Source organism: Malus domestica, chromosome 05, assembly GCF_042453785.1.
Source record: "Malus domestica chromosome 05, GDT2T_hap1".
Classification (NCBI taxonomy): domain Eukaryota; kingdom Viridiplantae; phylum Streptophyta; class Magnoliopsida; order Rosales; family Rosaceae; genus Malus; species Malus domestica.
In genome coordinates, this window is record NC_091665.1 from 22,454,893 (window position 1) to 22,470,143 (window position 15,251).

The 15,251-nt window shown below is 35.8% G+C and overlaps 1 protein-coding gene and 1 pseudogene across 1 annotated transcript; both read right to left on the minus strand.

Moving 5' to 3' along the window:
- Positions 1–217: 217 nt before the first annotated feature.
- LOC103436296 (pathogenesis-related protein 1-like) lies at positions 218–801 on the minus strand (annotated as a pseudogene).
- An 8,986-nt stretch (positions 802–9,787) lies between these two features.
- LOC103436283 (basic form of pathogenesis-related protein 1-like) lies at positions 9,788–10,270 on the minus strand. The gene has a single exon (XM_008374708.4). It carries the CDS (start codon positions 10,268–10,270, stop codon positions 9,788–9,790), a length of 483 nt encoding a protein of 160 aa, XP_008372930.3.
- Positions 10,271–15,251: the final 4,981 nt, after the last annotated feature.

Genomic DNA, 15,251 nt, shown 5'->3' on the forward strand with positions numbered 1-15,251 from the left:
AAAAACATTGATATGCAAATTTGTGAAAATATCGATGGATATATTGAATATCAATATCGAAAACAGTTGCTTTAGATTGAAATAATGGAAATTTAAAAGGAAACTTTAGAAATTGTCAAACTTTGATTTGGACAAAATGTGAGAGTTTCTCCGATATTTAACAAATGTGTCATCAATAACAATGACTGTTGATTTCTTTATCTTTCTCTGATTTTTTAGAGATTTCCATAAAAATATGGACCGTATAGAAGAATTTCTAATCAATAGATATATCAATCAGCAAAAACTGCCAGAGTGGTTGTTGATTCTTCCATGGTTAGTAAGGCTTCTCATCATGATAGTTGCATGGGGGATCATAGTTGCACCTAATAAGGTACCCTCGCTACTGCACTTCACTTTTGCGCACCCTACACGAACTGTCGTATTCCAAACCACTTACCGATAATGCTCATACATCTTGCCATCAGCATACGAGTTCGACTCATAATTATAGTCAGCCTTCTCCTCCACCCACCTATCCACAACCTCCGCTCCCGGCAAGTCAGTTATGCTTATAGAAATGTTTTCATTGTATGGCCTATAGGAGTGCATGATATTGCAGTCGCCAGTACATTGGTTGGCGTGGTTTTTTGCAAAGCGTGCTATATTGTCCTCCCACGTCAAGGGACCGACGCCTACCATTGCGCGAACAGAATTGTAGGAATTAAGGAAGTCTTCGGGTGTGTCTTGGGCATGAGTCAATTGGATTAGGGTTGAGCCTAAAATATAAATGAAGGATAAGGAAATCTTGCACAGCCCCATGTTAATGGTTTGTTCTTTTCACTGTACTGAATTACTAGGTTGTGGATGGGAAGATGAGATGTTATGGTGTATGAGTATTTATGATAGGGTTGTGGAAGTTTTTATGTTTGTTTGAATGTATTTTTCATAGATTGATTGAATGTGCAATAGGGGATATATAATAAGGTAGAAGGTTACAAGCAACCCTACCTTGGCAAATCCTATTAACCCAGTAAACCCCTAAAGTTGTCACTTCTTAAATTAAGGGAGTGCAGTAAGTCGCTAGCACAAAACTATCAATAAGTCATCTAGATGTCAATCTTCCTCAAATTAAGGGATTAGGCTTACTAGAGAATCCCATGGAAAGAGGAAACATAAAATCTGGCAGTATGGGTATCAGTCACCATCGTCTAATACTCCATCTCAAGCTGGATCGAGGAAATTGATCGAGCCAAGCTTGTCAAAGAGATGCTAAAAAGGAACTGAAGGAAGTGCTTTTGTGAACACATCTGCTAGTTGATCATGATTGAAAGAAGTACTTGTGCCCTAATGTAGTGACAGCCCACCTCAATATGTTTGGTCATTTCATGGAACATGGGATTATAAGCGATATGCATGGCTGCTTGATTGTCACACATGAGTGACATTGGAGTAGAACTAGAGAATCCTAAGTCTAAAAGTAACCCTTTGAGCCAAATTAACTCACATGTTGTTGATGCCATTGCATGATATTCAGCATTCGCACTAGAACGTGCAATAACTTGTTGTTTTTTGCTTTTCCATGTGACGATGTTTCCTCCAACAAACGTACAATAGCTAGTGATAGACTTCCTATCAATTGCATTTGGGCCCAATCTGCATCAATGTAACCACTAATTTGAGTGGATTGGTTGTTCTTCATAAGAATACCTCTACCAATAAAACCTTTGAGGTAGCATACAATTCTTTTGACAATGAGAAGATGTTTCACAGATGGTCCATACATGAATTGGCTAACCAGGCTCACATCATAAGTGATATTAGGTTTGGTTATGGTAAGTTATATAAGCTTTCCAACTAACCTTTGGTAGTGACTTACATCGTTGAGAGGTTCTCCATCCATATCAAGCTTTAGGTTACTACCAAGGGGAGTGATAGCAGGCTTGCAATCGAGTAATTCAGCCTCAGTGAAAAGGTCCACAACATACTTGCGCTGCTTTAAGAACAAACCATTTTGAGATGTTGCCATTTCAATGCCAAGGAAGTATTTTAGTTTCCCCAGGTCCTTTATGGCAAAGGTGTGATTGAGAGATTTCTTGAGAGCTTCAATTTCAACTTCATTTTCACCTGTGATGATGAGATCGTCTACATAGATGAGGAACACCAATATGCCATCTAATCCATTACGAGTGAACAAGGATGAGTTCGCATTACTTCGAACAAAACTAGTTATTTCCAACATTGAACTCAACTTGGCATACCATACATGTGGAGATTGTTTCAAACCATAGATTGCTTTGTGCAATCGACAAACCATATCATTTTTACCTTAAGAAGAACTTGGTGGAAGTTGCATGTATACTTCCTCTTGTAAATCCCCATGAAGGAGCACATTTTTTACATCCATTTGATACAATGGCCATCTACAATTCACAGCCATTGAAACCCCAACAAAGTTTATTTTGGCTACTGGAGCAAATGTGTCCTTATAGTCTACCCTAAACGTTTGAGTGAAACCATGTGCAACCAATCTGGCCTTGTGATGTTCAATGGATCCATCAGCCTTCAACTTTGTCTTATAGATCCATCTACTCCCAATAACCTTCTTCCCTGGTGGTAACTTCACAATGTTCTATGTTTGATTATTCTCCAAGGCATGAAGTTCATCCTTCATTGCATTTCTCCACTCAGGAATTAGTCAAGCCTCTTGAAAGGTTCGTGGTTCAATGTGATGAAAGATTTCAGTCAGGAATGTGGCATGATTGGGGTGAACACGACTATAACTCAGCACTTCAGCGATGAGGTGTTTGAAAGCAAAGGTGACGTAGTCTCCGAGCCTTGCTGGAGGTTATCGAGCATGCAGAGGATTCCGCCTTGTAGGAGGTAAAGGGGGAACCTCTTCGTGACTTTCATCTTGAGTAGGCTCAGTACCATCCTCCAGGTTTCTTGGTTGAGAAGACACATGAGTAGTTTCACTGACAATTTCTACTTATTCATGATTGCTAATGGCTTCTGGATCAAAATGCACTGAGTGATCCATGCACGCAGGCAAAGGGAATAAATCACACATTATCTCCCATCGGGAGTGATCAACCTCCTTGGAGAAGTAGGGAACTATTTCCTCAAATCTTACATCCCTAGACACAAACATCTTGCTAGTAATAGGATGAAAACATTTGTAACCTTTTTGGGTGGATGAGTATCCCATGAAAACATACTTTGCAGCCCTAGGATCCAATTTGTCACGGTGCAATGCTTGAACATGAACAAAGCACGTGCAGCCAAAGACTCTCAAATGTGATAAAGTTATATGTCTTCCCTTAAGAGTTATATGTCTTCCTTTAAGAGTTTCATAAGGAGACTTAAACTCTAAAACACTACTAGGCAATCTTTTGATTAAATAGGTTGTAGTGCGAATGGCTTGTGACCAAAATTTCTTTGGTATGTTCATAGACAACATCAATGCATGGGTCTTTTCAAGTAAATCCTTGTTCTTTCTTTCAGAGATCCCATTTTGGGGTTCCCACATAACTTGTTTGGTGAACAATACCATGAGAACTCAAATATTGACTCATATTGTTGGATAAGAATTCGGTGCCATTGTCAATTCTTAGGTTTTGAATGATTGACTGAAATTGAGTTATGACAAGTTGATGAAAGTCTTTGAACATAGTGAAGACATCCTTTTTTTATTTTAACAGATATAGCCATGTTCTAGAAAAATCATCCACAAAGATAACAAAATATTTATATCCATCAAAAGATTCAATAGTTGGACCCCAAACATTGGAGTGTACAATTTCAAAAGGTTTGCTAGCCCTAGACATTAAGGAACTAAAAGGGAGCACAGTAAACTTGGAGAACTGACATGTATCACACATTACAGATAATTGATACATTTTGGGGAAGAGTTTAAGCAAAATAGTCTCTGATGGATGGGCTAATCTTTGATGCCAGATTTGTTGGTCCTTAGAAGGAATTGAATCAACTTGTAAAGCTTTGACTAGATGAGGTTCCTTGCATAGATAGTAAATACCACTCAGGAAGAACCCTTCACCAATCGTCTTCTTAGTGAGAGAATTTTGAAACACAACACTGCTTGGTGAGAAAGTGACAAGACAATTTAGGGTTCGAATGATCTCTCCTATTGACAGAAGTTGAAAAGGAAAGGTAGGAACAAACAATGCAATAGGCTCAAGGTTGTTTGAAAGAAACTTTAATTTTCCCACGCCCAAAACCATGGCATTTTTCCCATTAGCAACTGACACATGAGAGGGTTTTGACAAGGTTTGAAAATTGTGTAAGTTTGAGGCTTTGTTTGTCATATGGTTAGTGGCTTCTGAGTCGATAATCCAACAATCATGTTCAATAGTAGTGTGAAGAGCAGTGGAGAATGCACTAAAAATACTTGGAGTTTTGCTTCTTGGTATATTCTTATTTTCAACAAGGAAACCTGCAAACTGTCCCAGTAGTGCAGTGGGATTTTCAGTTCTATCCCATAAGCTTTCTCCAGCTTCTCTATGTCCCTTGGTTTGCATGTATATTGCAAAGTCATTTATAAGTGAGACAGGATTTGAAGTGAAGTCTTGAATGCTATCAGGAAATGAGGTATAGCTGTGATTTGCTGCATGCTGAGGTTTGTATAAGCCAGTGTGGAACTGCCTTGAAGGAATCATTTTGTGATCCTTATTGAACTTAGGTTTCAGTTCGAGGTGCAAAATCCAGCACCTTTCCTCCATGTGACCTACAACGTCACAGTAACTGCACTTCAAGTGTGGATTTTTACCCTTGTAGGTCTTACTGTCTGAGGATTTATGTTTGGCAGCATAGACTTTTGACTCAGAAATCTTGGAATTCTTCTCCAAGTTCATCACCCTTCTTCGAGTTTCATCACGTTGAACACTGGCACACACCATTTTGAAGGAAGGAAGTTCGACATTCATCAGGACGTGACTCCTGAGATCCTTGTAGTATGAGTTCAAACTCTCAAGCAGCTGATATATCTTGTCTTCTTCAGCTCTTTTTAGAAGAACTACATCATCAATGGTGTGAGGTAGATAAACATCTAACTCATTCCACATAGTCTTGAGACTTCCCAGGTGTTGCATAAAGATTTTTTTTTCATCTTGTTGAAGATTGGCAATGTCCCTCTTTAGCTGAAACACTTGTGCATAGTTATTTTGATTCACGTACATGTCCTTTGCAGATTTCCACAAATCGTGTGAGGACTCAAAATAGCTAAAGATTTCAGCGATATGTTTCTCCATTGAGTTGAGAAGCATTGACATGACTTGTTGGTCCTTGCACAACCATTCTTCGTATGTTTGGGTAGAGAGCTCGGGTGCTTCAACCACTCCATTGATGAACCCTAGCTTTCCTCTTCCACCGAGAGCAAGAGACACTACTCTAGACCATGAAACATAGGTGAATTCATTCAACAAAACTGAGCATAAACGCTGGTTCGCATTTATCTTAGCATCGGGAACAAAAGAGGGAGAACTTTGTGAGTTTTCTCCCCCAAGGTTTACTAAACTTTCTTCAGCCATAACTGGAGCTTGAAGATGAACAACAGCGGAAAAAAAAATGGGCAGAGATAGGTCAAGGATGACATTGCTCTGATACCATGTGGAAGTTTTAAGTTTGTTTGAATGTATTTTTCATAGATAGATTGAATGTACAAGAGGGGATATACAATAAGGTAGAAGGTTACAAGCAACCCTACCTTGGCAAATCTTACTAACCCGGTAAACCCTTAAAGCTGTCACTCTTTAAATTAAGGGAGTGCAGCAAGTAGCTAGCACACAACTATCAAAAAGTCATCTAGATGTCAATCTTCCTCAAATTAAGGGATTAGGCTTAATAGAGAATCTCATGGAAAGAGGAAACATAAAATCTGGCTGCATGGGTATCAATCACCATTGTCTAATAGCGGTGAATGGGAAAATTAGATGTTATATATGGTACTGTGGAGCATTTATAGTAGCGGTGAATATGGAGATTTATTTGCATGACCAACAAAGTTGGACGTTCTCACACGACTCCTTGACTTTCTTTGTAATTGTTGTTGTTGTTGTTTTTTTTTTTTTTGAACAAATGATATTTTCTACACTAAGGGGAATGGAGGGGACTTAGTCTCACAATGGGCTAGCAGTAGTGTGGTTGTAATTTGCTTGCGAGAATCGAACCTAAGACTTCTCACTTACAAGTGAACAGAAATACCACTAGACCATAATACTATGTAGTGACTTCTTTGTAATTGTTAGTTATGAAAATTCCCTATTACCCAAAAAAACACAAAAAAAAAGAAGGAACCTTTCGTCGAACTGATGAAACAAAACCCTACTTTTAGAGTTCTTTACATACAACGGCTAAATTTACATGATTACATGTCAATTCAGTGATATATATATATATATGGCGAATTTAGGCTTCAAATTTTGTGGTCACAGAATTAAAGGTTCAAGTTTTTTTAAGTAAAAACAAAGTGCGAAGGGAAAAAAAATTAAGTTTAATCACTTGATCATTTTGATGAACAATTGGTGAACTTTTTCTCATCAGTCAAGCCATGTTGTGCACATGTCAACAAATCTTGACATATGCTGAAGCAATCTGATGAGTGATGTTGAGATAATTTGTCTAGTGTTGTCGACGCAACGTGTCAAGATATGCCTAATAGGCTTACATCAAACACTTAGTAGGCACAAAAATGACCCGTACCAACCATTTGGAGGATCCTCAAAAGACCTTCACATGATTATGTTCCTGACTCTCCATTGGTCCTGGGACCACCTTGGTCCCAAAGTACATCTGGCCCTCTATGAGAGGATTAACTTTTTTTAGTACAAAATACTAATCTACACTAAGTGAGAGAGTGAAAGTCTGAACCTAGGACACAATGAGTTAAAGAAAAAGTCTCTAACTACTAGGACAATCCACCACATGCATAAAAAAGTTTAACATTTACTTACAGTCGTGCACATCAAGAAGATTAGTAATTAAAATTTTCACTATAATAAAAAAAGAAATGCTAAAGAGACTCTCTTAAAAGTGAGACTCTACAGACTCTCTACTACTACATGTTTTTGATACAATGTTTTATTAATGTTGGCACATCAGTTGATGTTAAATTGTAAGTTGACAGAGAATTCATGGGGAGCCTCACTTTTGGGAGTCTCCTTAATATTTCTCTACTAAAATTGAGCAACCCCAATGGCACAAACTGTATGTTAATACAATTAATTATAATCATACTACACATGTAAAGACATTCAATTAGATAAACCCATAAACATCAAATACATATACCAATAAACAAAGCAGTAAATAGAAAAAGAGTAAGGAATAATCTGGCCTGCGATATCAAGAGAGGTGTGTTGTCACTGTGACGCCTCTCTACGTGCAAGTTATAAAGACCATATACATTAAAATACAACCCTTGAATCTCACAGTGTTTGATCTATATGCACTAGTACAGTAGATAGGGTGCCACGTAGTAATCAATTGCCTATTGATGATGAAGCTAAGTAGATGGATATAGGGAATGTAGATGTCGGAGAGAAGGAAAGTAATGAAATCTTTTTTATGTTTGAGGAGTTCCGTAGGATCATAGGGACTATAGATTTAGGTGAGAAGGAAAGTAATGAACGTCTATTTTATGTTGGAGGAATTCCTTATTTATAAAACTCTGTACTCTCTTTTGTAAAAGTTGTGACTTATCCCAATAGACATGGCTCTTCATATTTATTATTTTAGAAAATAGTAAATAAAGTTTTGAGTCTTAAGTAAAATAAATTAAATAACCAACAATTCTCCACAAGATTCAAAACTCTATAACAATTTAGAAGACGTAAACATATACATATGAATGGAAGAAATTTGGACAACTTGTATACCATGGAATGGGTGTAACTTTCTTCTGGACTCGAACCTAAATTTAGTGTTAACAGCTTTCATCTGAAGGAATCACACTGAACTATGTCTTGAACTAGACCCTTTTTGACCAGAATACTAAATGTCACACACATGGCACTGTTAAAAAAACTTGGCGCAGGATAACGTTATTTGTGGCTTGCTCTTAATCTTGATTCTTATGAGAGTTCTTTGAGAACAGCCCAATCCTCATAGTCACGGCCTCATGATTACTCTTACTTAAGTGAGTTCTCCAATAGTACATGTGACCTATACCTTGTGGGAGATTGCTAGCCTCGAAACTCATTCAGTGTTAATACCCTTCCTAACGCCTCATAAAATAGCACTAAGGATGAGTAGAAGAAGATATTTCTTTATCTTTTGAGTTGTTTTGTAGATAGGTCACTCAAGACCTTTGGTCTCAATATCTCATGGATATCTTCACTTTAATATGTGTTGATGCACAAAACCAGAGGTCTTGGAACAACGTAAATCCGACCGTGAATCTGCAAGAAAGGAAATAACACAAGATGTATCGTGGTTCACCCCAAGGTTTGGGCTACATCCACACTGATTATGTATTTATTTGAGGGAGAGAGAGCTCTCAGAGTGAGAGCTTTGAGAGCGGGTGAGAGGGCCTAGGAATTGGCCTTTGAAATGGCTCCCCCTAATTGTGAGGGTGAGGAGTCCTTTTATAGAATAAGGACTTCTCACTTATTACATATTTGCCACTTCCTTTATCACATAATTACATTTAAGTCCCCAAAGTATTTATACGAGATCTAAATACGAGGCCCTAAATATGGTATAAACAATATGAATGCTATAATGAGTCATGTAGTATGGAATGTTTATACCATATTGAACTTCCTTCCTGGTATCTCCAATTAAAGAAATTGACTTTCTTCCCTAGGTGACTTCCTTATGGGCTTAAGCACATCCCCCTCGACAATTGCATTTAACCTCTTGCGAAGCATGCATATAAATGACTGACAAGTCATTTTATTATGTTTAGCCTTGACTATGCGTATATAATTTTTGTCCACACATTTACTCGTTATTGCTCTTAAATATACATGTTATAAGTAACTGCAAACTAAATAGCGTATTAGCCATAATTCTTCATATACGGGATTATATGATATCCACTCTCTGGAATATCATATCGAAAGTTAAGGTGAATAATCATTCATAGCCTCATATTAGTATAATTCCTCATATAAGGATGAACATCTTGGTTTATATAATTAAATGATTTCACATGTGTATTATAATTATAATTACTTATATTATCCTACAAATGTTTCAAATAAGGTCATTCAGATAAGATCTTGCAGATGCATTTGCTGCCATTTTTTTTTTTTCAGAAAATTTGCTGAGATATTGACTCACCATGGTATGTGAAATACAATACCAAGCTAGAGAGTTAAGTTCCAGTCCAAACACAATTCCTTTGAAAATTAGTCATGCTGATATGTGTGAAGAAAATAAAAAACAAATTTATTTGTCAATGACGTTTTTTTTTAAAAAAAAATTTAAAAATTAGGAAAGAAAGTGTCTGGCCACAGCTCCAGTACGAGATTCGAAGAATTTTGAAGGAGAAGAAGAGTCTTTAACAAATTATAAAATCCATTGCAATGGAATGTCGTAAAGTGAAGGCGTATTTGCACACACGATTACAATATACATGTACCTCACATTCCCTTTTATTTCTAATTTTTTATTTAAAAGAACAAAATACTAGATCCGAGACCAAAACATGGTCATGTCTAGTACATACGAGAAAAGCTCATTCGTAAATGGTGCTATATAATACTCTTGTCTTTAACGCACTCATTACATGACCTATGACGAGTGAACAACTGCTAAAGGCACAAGATTCAGTGTAAGTTTTATTTATTTAGTAAGGGCGCTCCCCATCTGTTACAGAAGGATCATAATCACAAATCACAAAGGTTTGTCCATTCGTGCACAATGATGTGGCACAACCAACATAGGTTGATTTGCTCCAAATCACAGCAAGATAGTGACCACATTCGTCGTTAATACATTTGTTTTGGTTGTAGTCATAGAACTCCTTTTCGGTAACCCAATACTTGACAGCAGCTGCACCCGTCATGCCTTCGCCTGAGGCTATGTTCTCACCATAAGGCCCCATTGAGTGCTCCATTGCACAGTCCCAAGATCTTACATTGGCATAGTTTTGTGCATACCTTGCTATGGTCGCATTCCATTTTATCGGACCAACACCGACCTCCGCCCGAGCTTTGTTGTGTTCATTGATGAAGCCTCTGATATCTCTTCTGGAAGCGGCTGAGGAGACACGAGCTAAGATTAATGCCAAGGAGCAGATGCACAACACAAGCTTAATGTTGTACCCCATTTTGTTTTCCATATTTATGAAATGTCTCAAATATTGTAGGTAGACTTGAGAAGGTTGATGGATGTTAATACAAATGGGACATGAGATTTGCCTTATTTATAGAAAGATAAAGGCATGCTATTGTTTTCTTCCCTAGCTACGAGCTGCCTTGAAAAGGAGAGGGATTTAATACAGTTGGAATTAATAAGATAAATATAGAGGACAAAAGAAAACGAATAACTAACCAACTTCCGATTTGGTTAATGTGTTGTTACACAAAAATGTTAGAGAGACCAAATTGTAGACCATATTTTTGTAGATTGACTTTTTTTTAAGGGATAATTTGATTGCGGTCCCTAATCCTTAACATTCTTTGATTAAAACCTTAATAGTATTCAAAGTTTGATCAAGGTCCCTTGACTTTGTACACCTCATTATATTACTATTAATATTTATATTCTTATAGTTTTGCAATTAATTGTTTGATATTTTATGAGATTTATAATCCTATAAATTTAAAATCCTTCATTATAATACTATTAGAAACGGTTATAATAAAAAAAATTCAAACATTTTAATTGAATAAATGGATAAAAACTATGTAAAAATAAGAAATAATAAATGGCAAAAGAATGTATCCATAGTGTTAAAAAAATTGGTACATTTTACAAAAAAATTGGTACATTTCACATATAACAAAGTGGTACATTAATAAAGAAGAATGGGTACATCATAAATAAATTACGGTACAAATAAAAGATTAAAAATTATGAGTACAAATGAATTTTTAAAAATATAGGTGCTAAAAGAAATTAATAAATGGGTACAAAATAAAACTAAAAAGAAAATACTACGAATTAAAAAAAAAATGTTGCAAATTAAAAGTGGGTACAAACTAAAAATATAAATATATGGTACAAAGTTTAGGCATAAAACATAAATATACCATATGTAATTTTTCTATCATTGATTAAATATACAATGTCACGTGATGGTATACACATGGGTACAAACACAAATAAAACTTTAAAAAATATGGGCACAAAAAGAAACTAATATATGGGTACAAATTAAAAATGAAAAGAAAATTGGTACAAATTAAAAAAATATTTGCAAATTAAAAATTGGTACAAACTAAAAATAAAAATATATGATAAAAAATTTAGCCATAAATATAAATATACTAATTGTAACATTTTTAACACTAAAGGAATATATTTAAAAATAAAAATATTTTATTATTCAAATAATTAATGATGTTATTAATACCAAGGACCTTGATCAAAAATTGAAAATGAATAGGATTTTAATCAATGGAGTAACAAAAAGAAGGATGTGAACTTAATTTTCCCTTTTTTTAATTATTTAAAGAATGAGTCAAACCATCATTCGTTATGTCATATGCGGTTTACATTTGGTCTCTCTAGCATGACGTGTTGTTACATGAAATTTGTAAGTCAAAATAACTGCCTTGGGTTATATCTTATCTCTTCATTTCTCATCAGGAGACTTAATAACTAATCAGTTAGAAAATTATATATAGAAAATTAAAAATATCACTTCTGTATTTGCTATTTCGATTTTTCTTAAATGATACCTACGGAAAATTGAAATTTTCCTTCTACATGATATTTTTCATCTCTACCTTTCTTACATGTAGAAAATAATTGATAGTATAAACTCACCTTAAACTAATAGATAATATGAAATTCATACTCTCAATACGTATAACAGTTATTATGGGAATTCAGGTCAGAATCTTACTTGATTAGCATAACATTACGCAAGAATTCGAAGTGATCCCCGGCCACGCTTATAACAGTAAGGTGATCTCGTGAATTCATGTCACTATCTCGTGAATTCATATCACTATCTATCATACTAAAGGCCAAAAGCCATTGATCACTTGAGCAATATCTTTTAAGCCATCACTTTTGGCATTACATTATTTCACAGATCCAGCTCCGACAGTGCTTTATTTGTATATTTGCTTTAGCTTTTGCTTTCCTTTTTTTTGTTAAGAGCAATTCCAATCTTAAAATATACGCTGGTACTCGACCCATTTAATCCACTCGGTAAACAGTGATAGAACCTATGAACAATAAATTGGCCAAATGCTTCTCTAAAAAATGCCATGGTACAAACGATCTCCACTCCTACAAAATGCACTGGCACCCAGCCCACTTAAAATATTATTAATTTTTTATAAAATAATAAATTTTAAATTTAGTTTTAACCAATTCTGTCACGCCACATGTCATTATCTGAAAGTACTATAGAAAAAATAGTTTTAAGGTGGAAGATGATGGTTCTGTATTTTTTAACAATTTTTAATAATTTTGTTAATTTTTTATTAATTTAATTTAGTGAATTAACGTGTCCAACGGTCATAATTCTGACCATTGTGCATTTTTTTTTTAATTTTTGGGACGAAGAACGTGGACCGTTGATCTCCGGATCCAACTACCCATAATGAGCCACGTGGCCTCCCATCAGAACCGGTGGTGCGCCTGCGCATGTGGGCCTCGCCCCCTGTTTCTTGTCAAGAACGGTGCCCACTTGCACATGTTTCCCACGCCTTGGCGCAAAAAAAAAAAAATTTAAAACGACCTGTGATGTCACACTGGCATCAGCATAACGTCACATAGGCCTGACCTTGGTTCAGCACATTCTAGGCCGCCCTATAGGATGGCTTGGGCTGGGTACCAGCCTATTAGGCTAGGCTAGAGGACTTTTTGTGAGTGCTGGACCATTTTGTGGGCTGTGAGCTGACCTACCTGTTTGGGGTGGATTTGCTCTAACCAACTTTTTCTTATTTTTCTCTAATTAACACAAATTAAGAGCTTCATATATTTGATATCTCTTATAATATTAGGAATTCAAAACCATACATCTTCTCTGTAAATATCGACTAATTATGTTAGTTTGCTAAATTAGTGCAGCCATCTCTGTAAGCATCCAATTTCATATCTAATGTTTAATAAAAAGAAAACTTAACATCCAATTTATATCACATTTGTTTTCTATTACCATTTCTTCAAGTAAGAAGATAGGATATGGAAAGGAAGCAATGAGAGAGAATGATGAAAAAAATAAAAGACTGTTGGATTCCTTTCTACGGGACCTTCCCCCAACTAGTCAATTCACTATTCAATATGCTACAAATCTCTAGATTGATTATAAACCACAACATATAGATCAATATATGTCAAAATTTTGGAACTCAAGTTGACTACTAAAGTCAAAATGTTTGCTTTCTTTTGGGGATTGGAAGAGGAAACATTGTTAGAGTATATAAATGAATGCTTAGGATTGTGACACTTGGCAATCTACAAGAAAGGAAATTAGTTAGTTTTTTAAGATTAGATAAGGATGTTGTTAGAAGATATGGTTGTAATAAGATCTCCCTATATATGCGGGATTGTATGGATTACTGTCACAAAGTAAAAATATACAAAGATTTATGTTTCTCTCTCTAAGATATCTCTCTAGCTCTCTCTAAGCTGTCTTATCTTCTTTTCTAAGTTTTCTTGTTTTCTCTACAAACTGTGTTCTTCATTTCTGCACTATGGTTTACATGGTATCACTAGCCGAATTAGCTTAACCGCAAGCTTCTTCGATCTGGGTTTCTTGCTTCCGCTACCTAATTTCTCTTCTTTGTGACTGTTTCGGTTGATTTGGGTTTTGGCCAACTACCCATTATTCTCTTCTCTCTTTCTTCGAATTTCTGCACACCAAGTGTTTGTTGTTAGGTCTCAACAAAAGTTGATCAAGATGGTTACAGCGAGTCAATAGCAAATTTTATAATCCCTAATTATTGGGGTGATTTCATCGGTTTCTCCATCTGTTTCTATTAAGTTGGATGATACCAACTATCTTCAATGGCATTTTTAGATGAAATTGGTGCTCGATGGGTATGGCATTATGAATTTTGTGGATGGATCACATCCTTGCCCCTCTCAGTTTACTTCTTCAAGTTCTACAGATTCAGAGGTTGTATCCACTGGTTCCAATTCCAGAGTTGAATCTGATGAGTATAAGGTTTGGAAGATGCATGATAGAGCACTAATGCAACTTATCATTGCTACTTTGTCTCCGCTTGCAATTTCTTGTGCAATTGGGAGCACCAGTGTAAGAGATTTATGGGTATGTCTTCAGGAACAATTATCTACAATTACAAAGACTTCCATTTTCCAAATTAAGTCTGACTTACAAACTATCAAGAAAGGGGCTGATTCTGTGAGTCAATATCTTCAACGCATCAAAGAGACTAGAGATTATCTTTCTGCAACAGAGGTTACTTTTGTTGATGAGGATATTCTTATCTTGGCTTAAATGGTCTTCCAGCTGAATATAACATGTTTCGGTGTGTTATTCGTTGTCGTGAAAGTGTGATTTCTCTCAAGGAGTTTCGTGCTCAATTGCTTGCTGAGGAAGCAACTCTTAAGAGTAATTCTTCTGTTAATTTTCCCACTGCTTTGATGGCTCATAATCAAAATTACAATGATAATTCTAGGTTCCAAAATGGTAGTAATGGTTTTACTAATGGGAATCACAATGGTAATTCTGGTTAACACAGTGGGAATTCTGGGCATTCCAATTTCTTCAATGGTGGCAATCGTTCCAAATACAAAGGCAAAGGGAAATCGAGTAACAATCAGGGCAATAGATATTATAATAATCAAGGCCAGAGGTCCTACCATTCCAAACCTATTGTTCATGATTACACTCCTGGTATTCTTGTAAATCCTTCTCAGCTCAATAATGTTGCCTCATCTTCCAATATTGTTTGTCAATTGTGTTCTCAACAAGGTCATTCAGCTATCAATTGTGCTTATAGAGATGTTGAACCTTCTGAGTCCTGTTAGATTTGTGATAGAAACAATCACACTGCCAAGACATGTTTCTATAGAAATAAAGCCAAGACTTCTGGATCCCAAATGACTGTCATGAATGCAATTTATCCTGGTTCAATGCAATATCCTCATTTTATGCATACTAT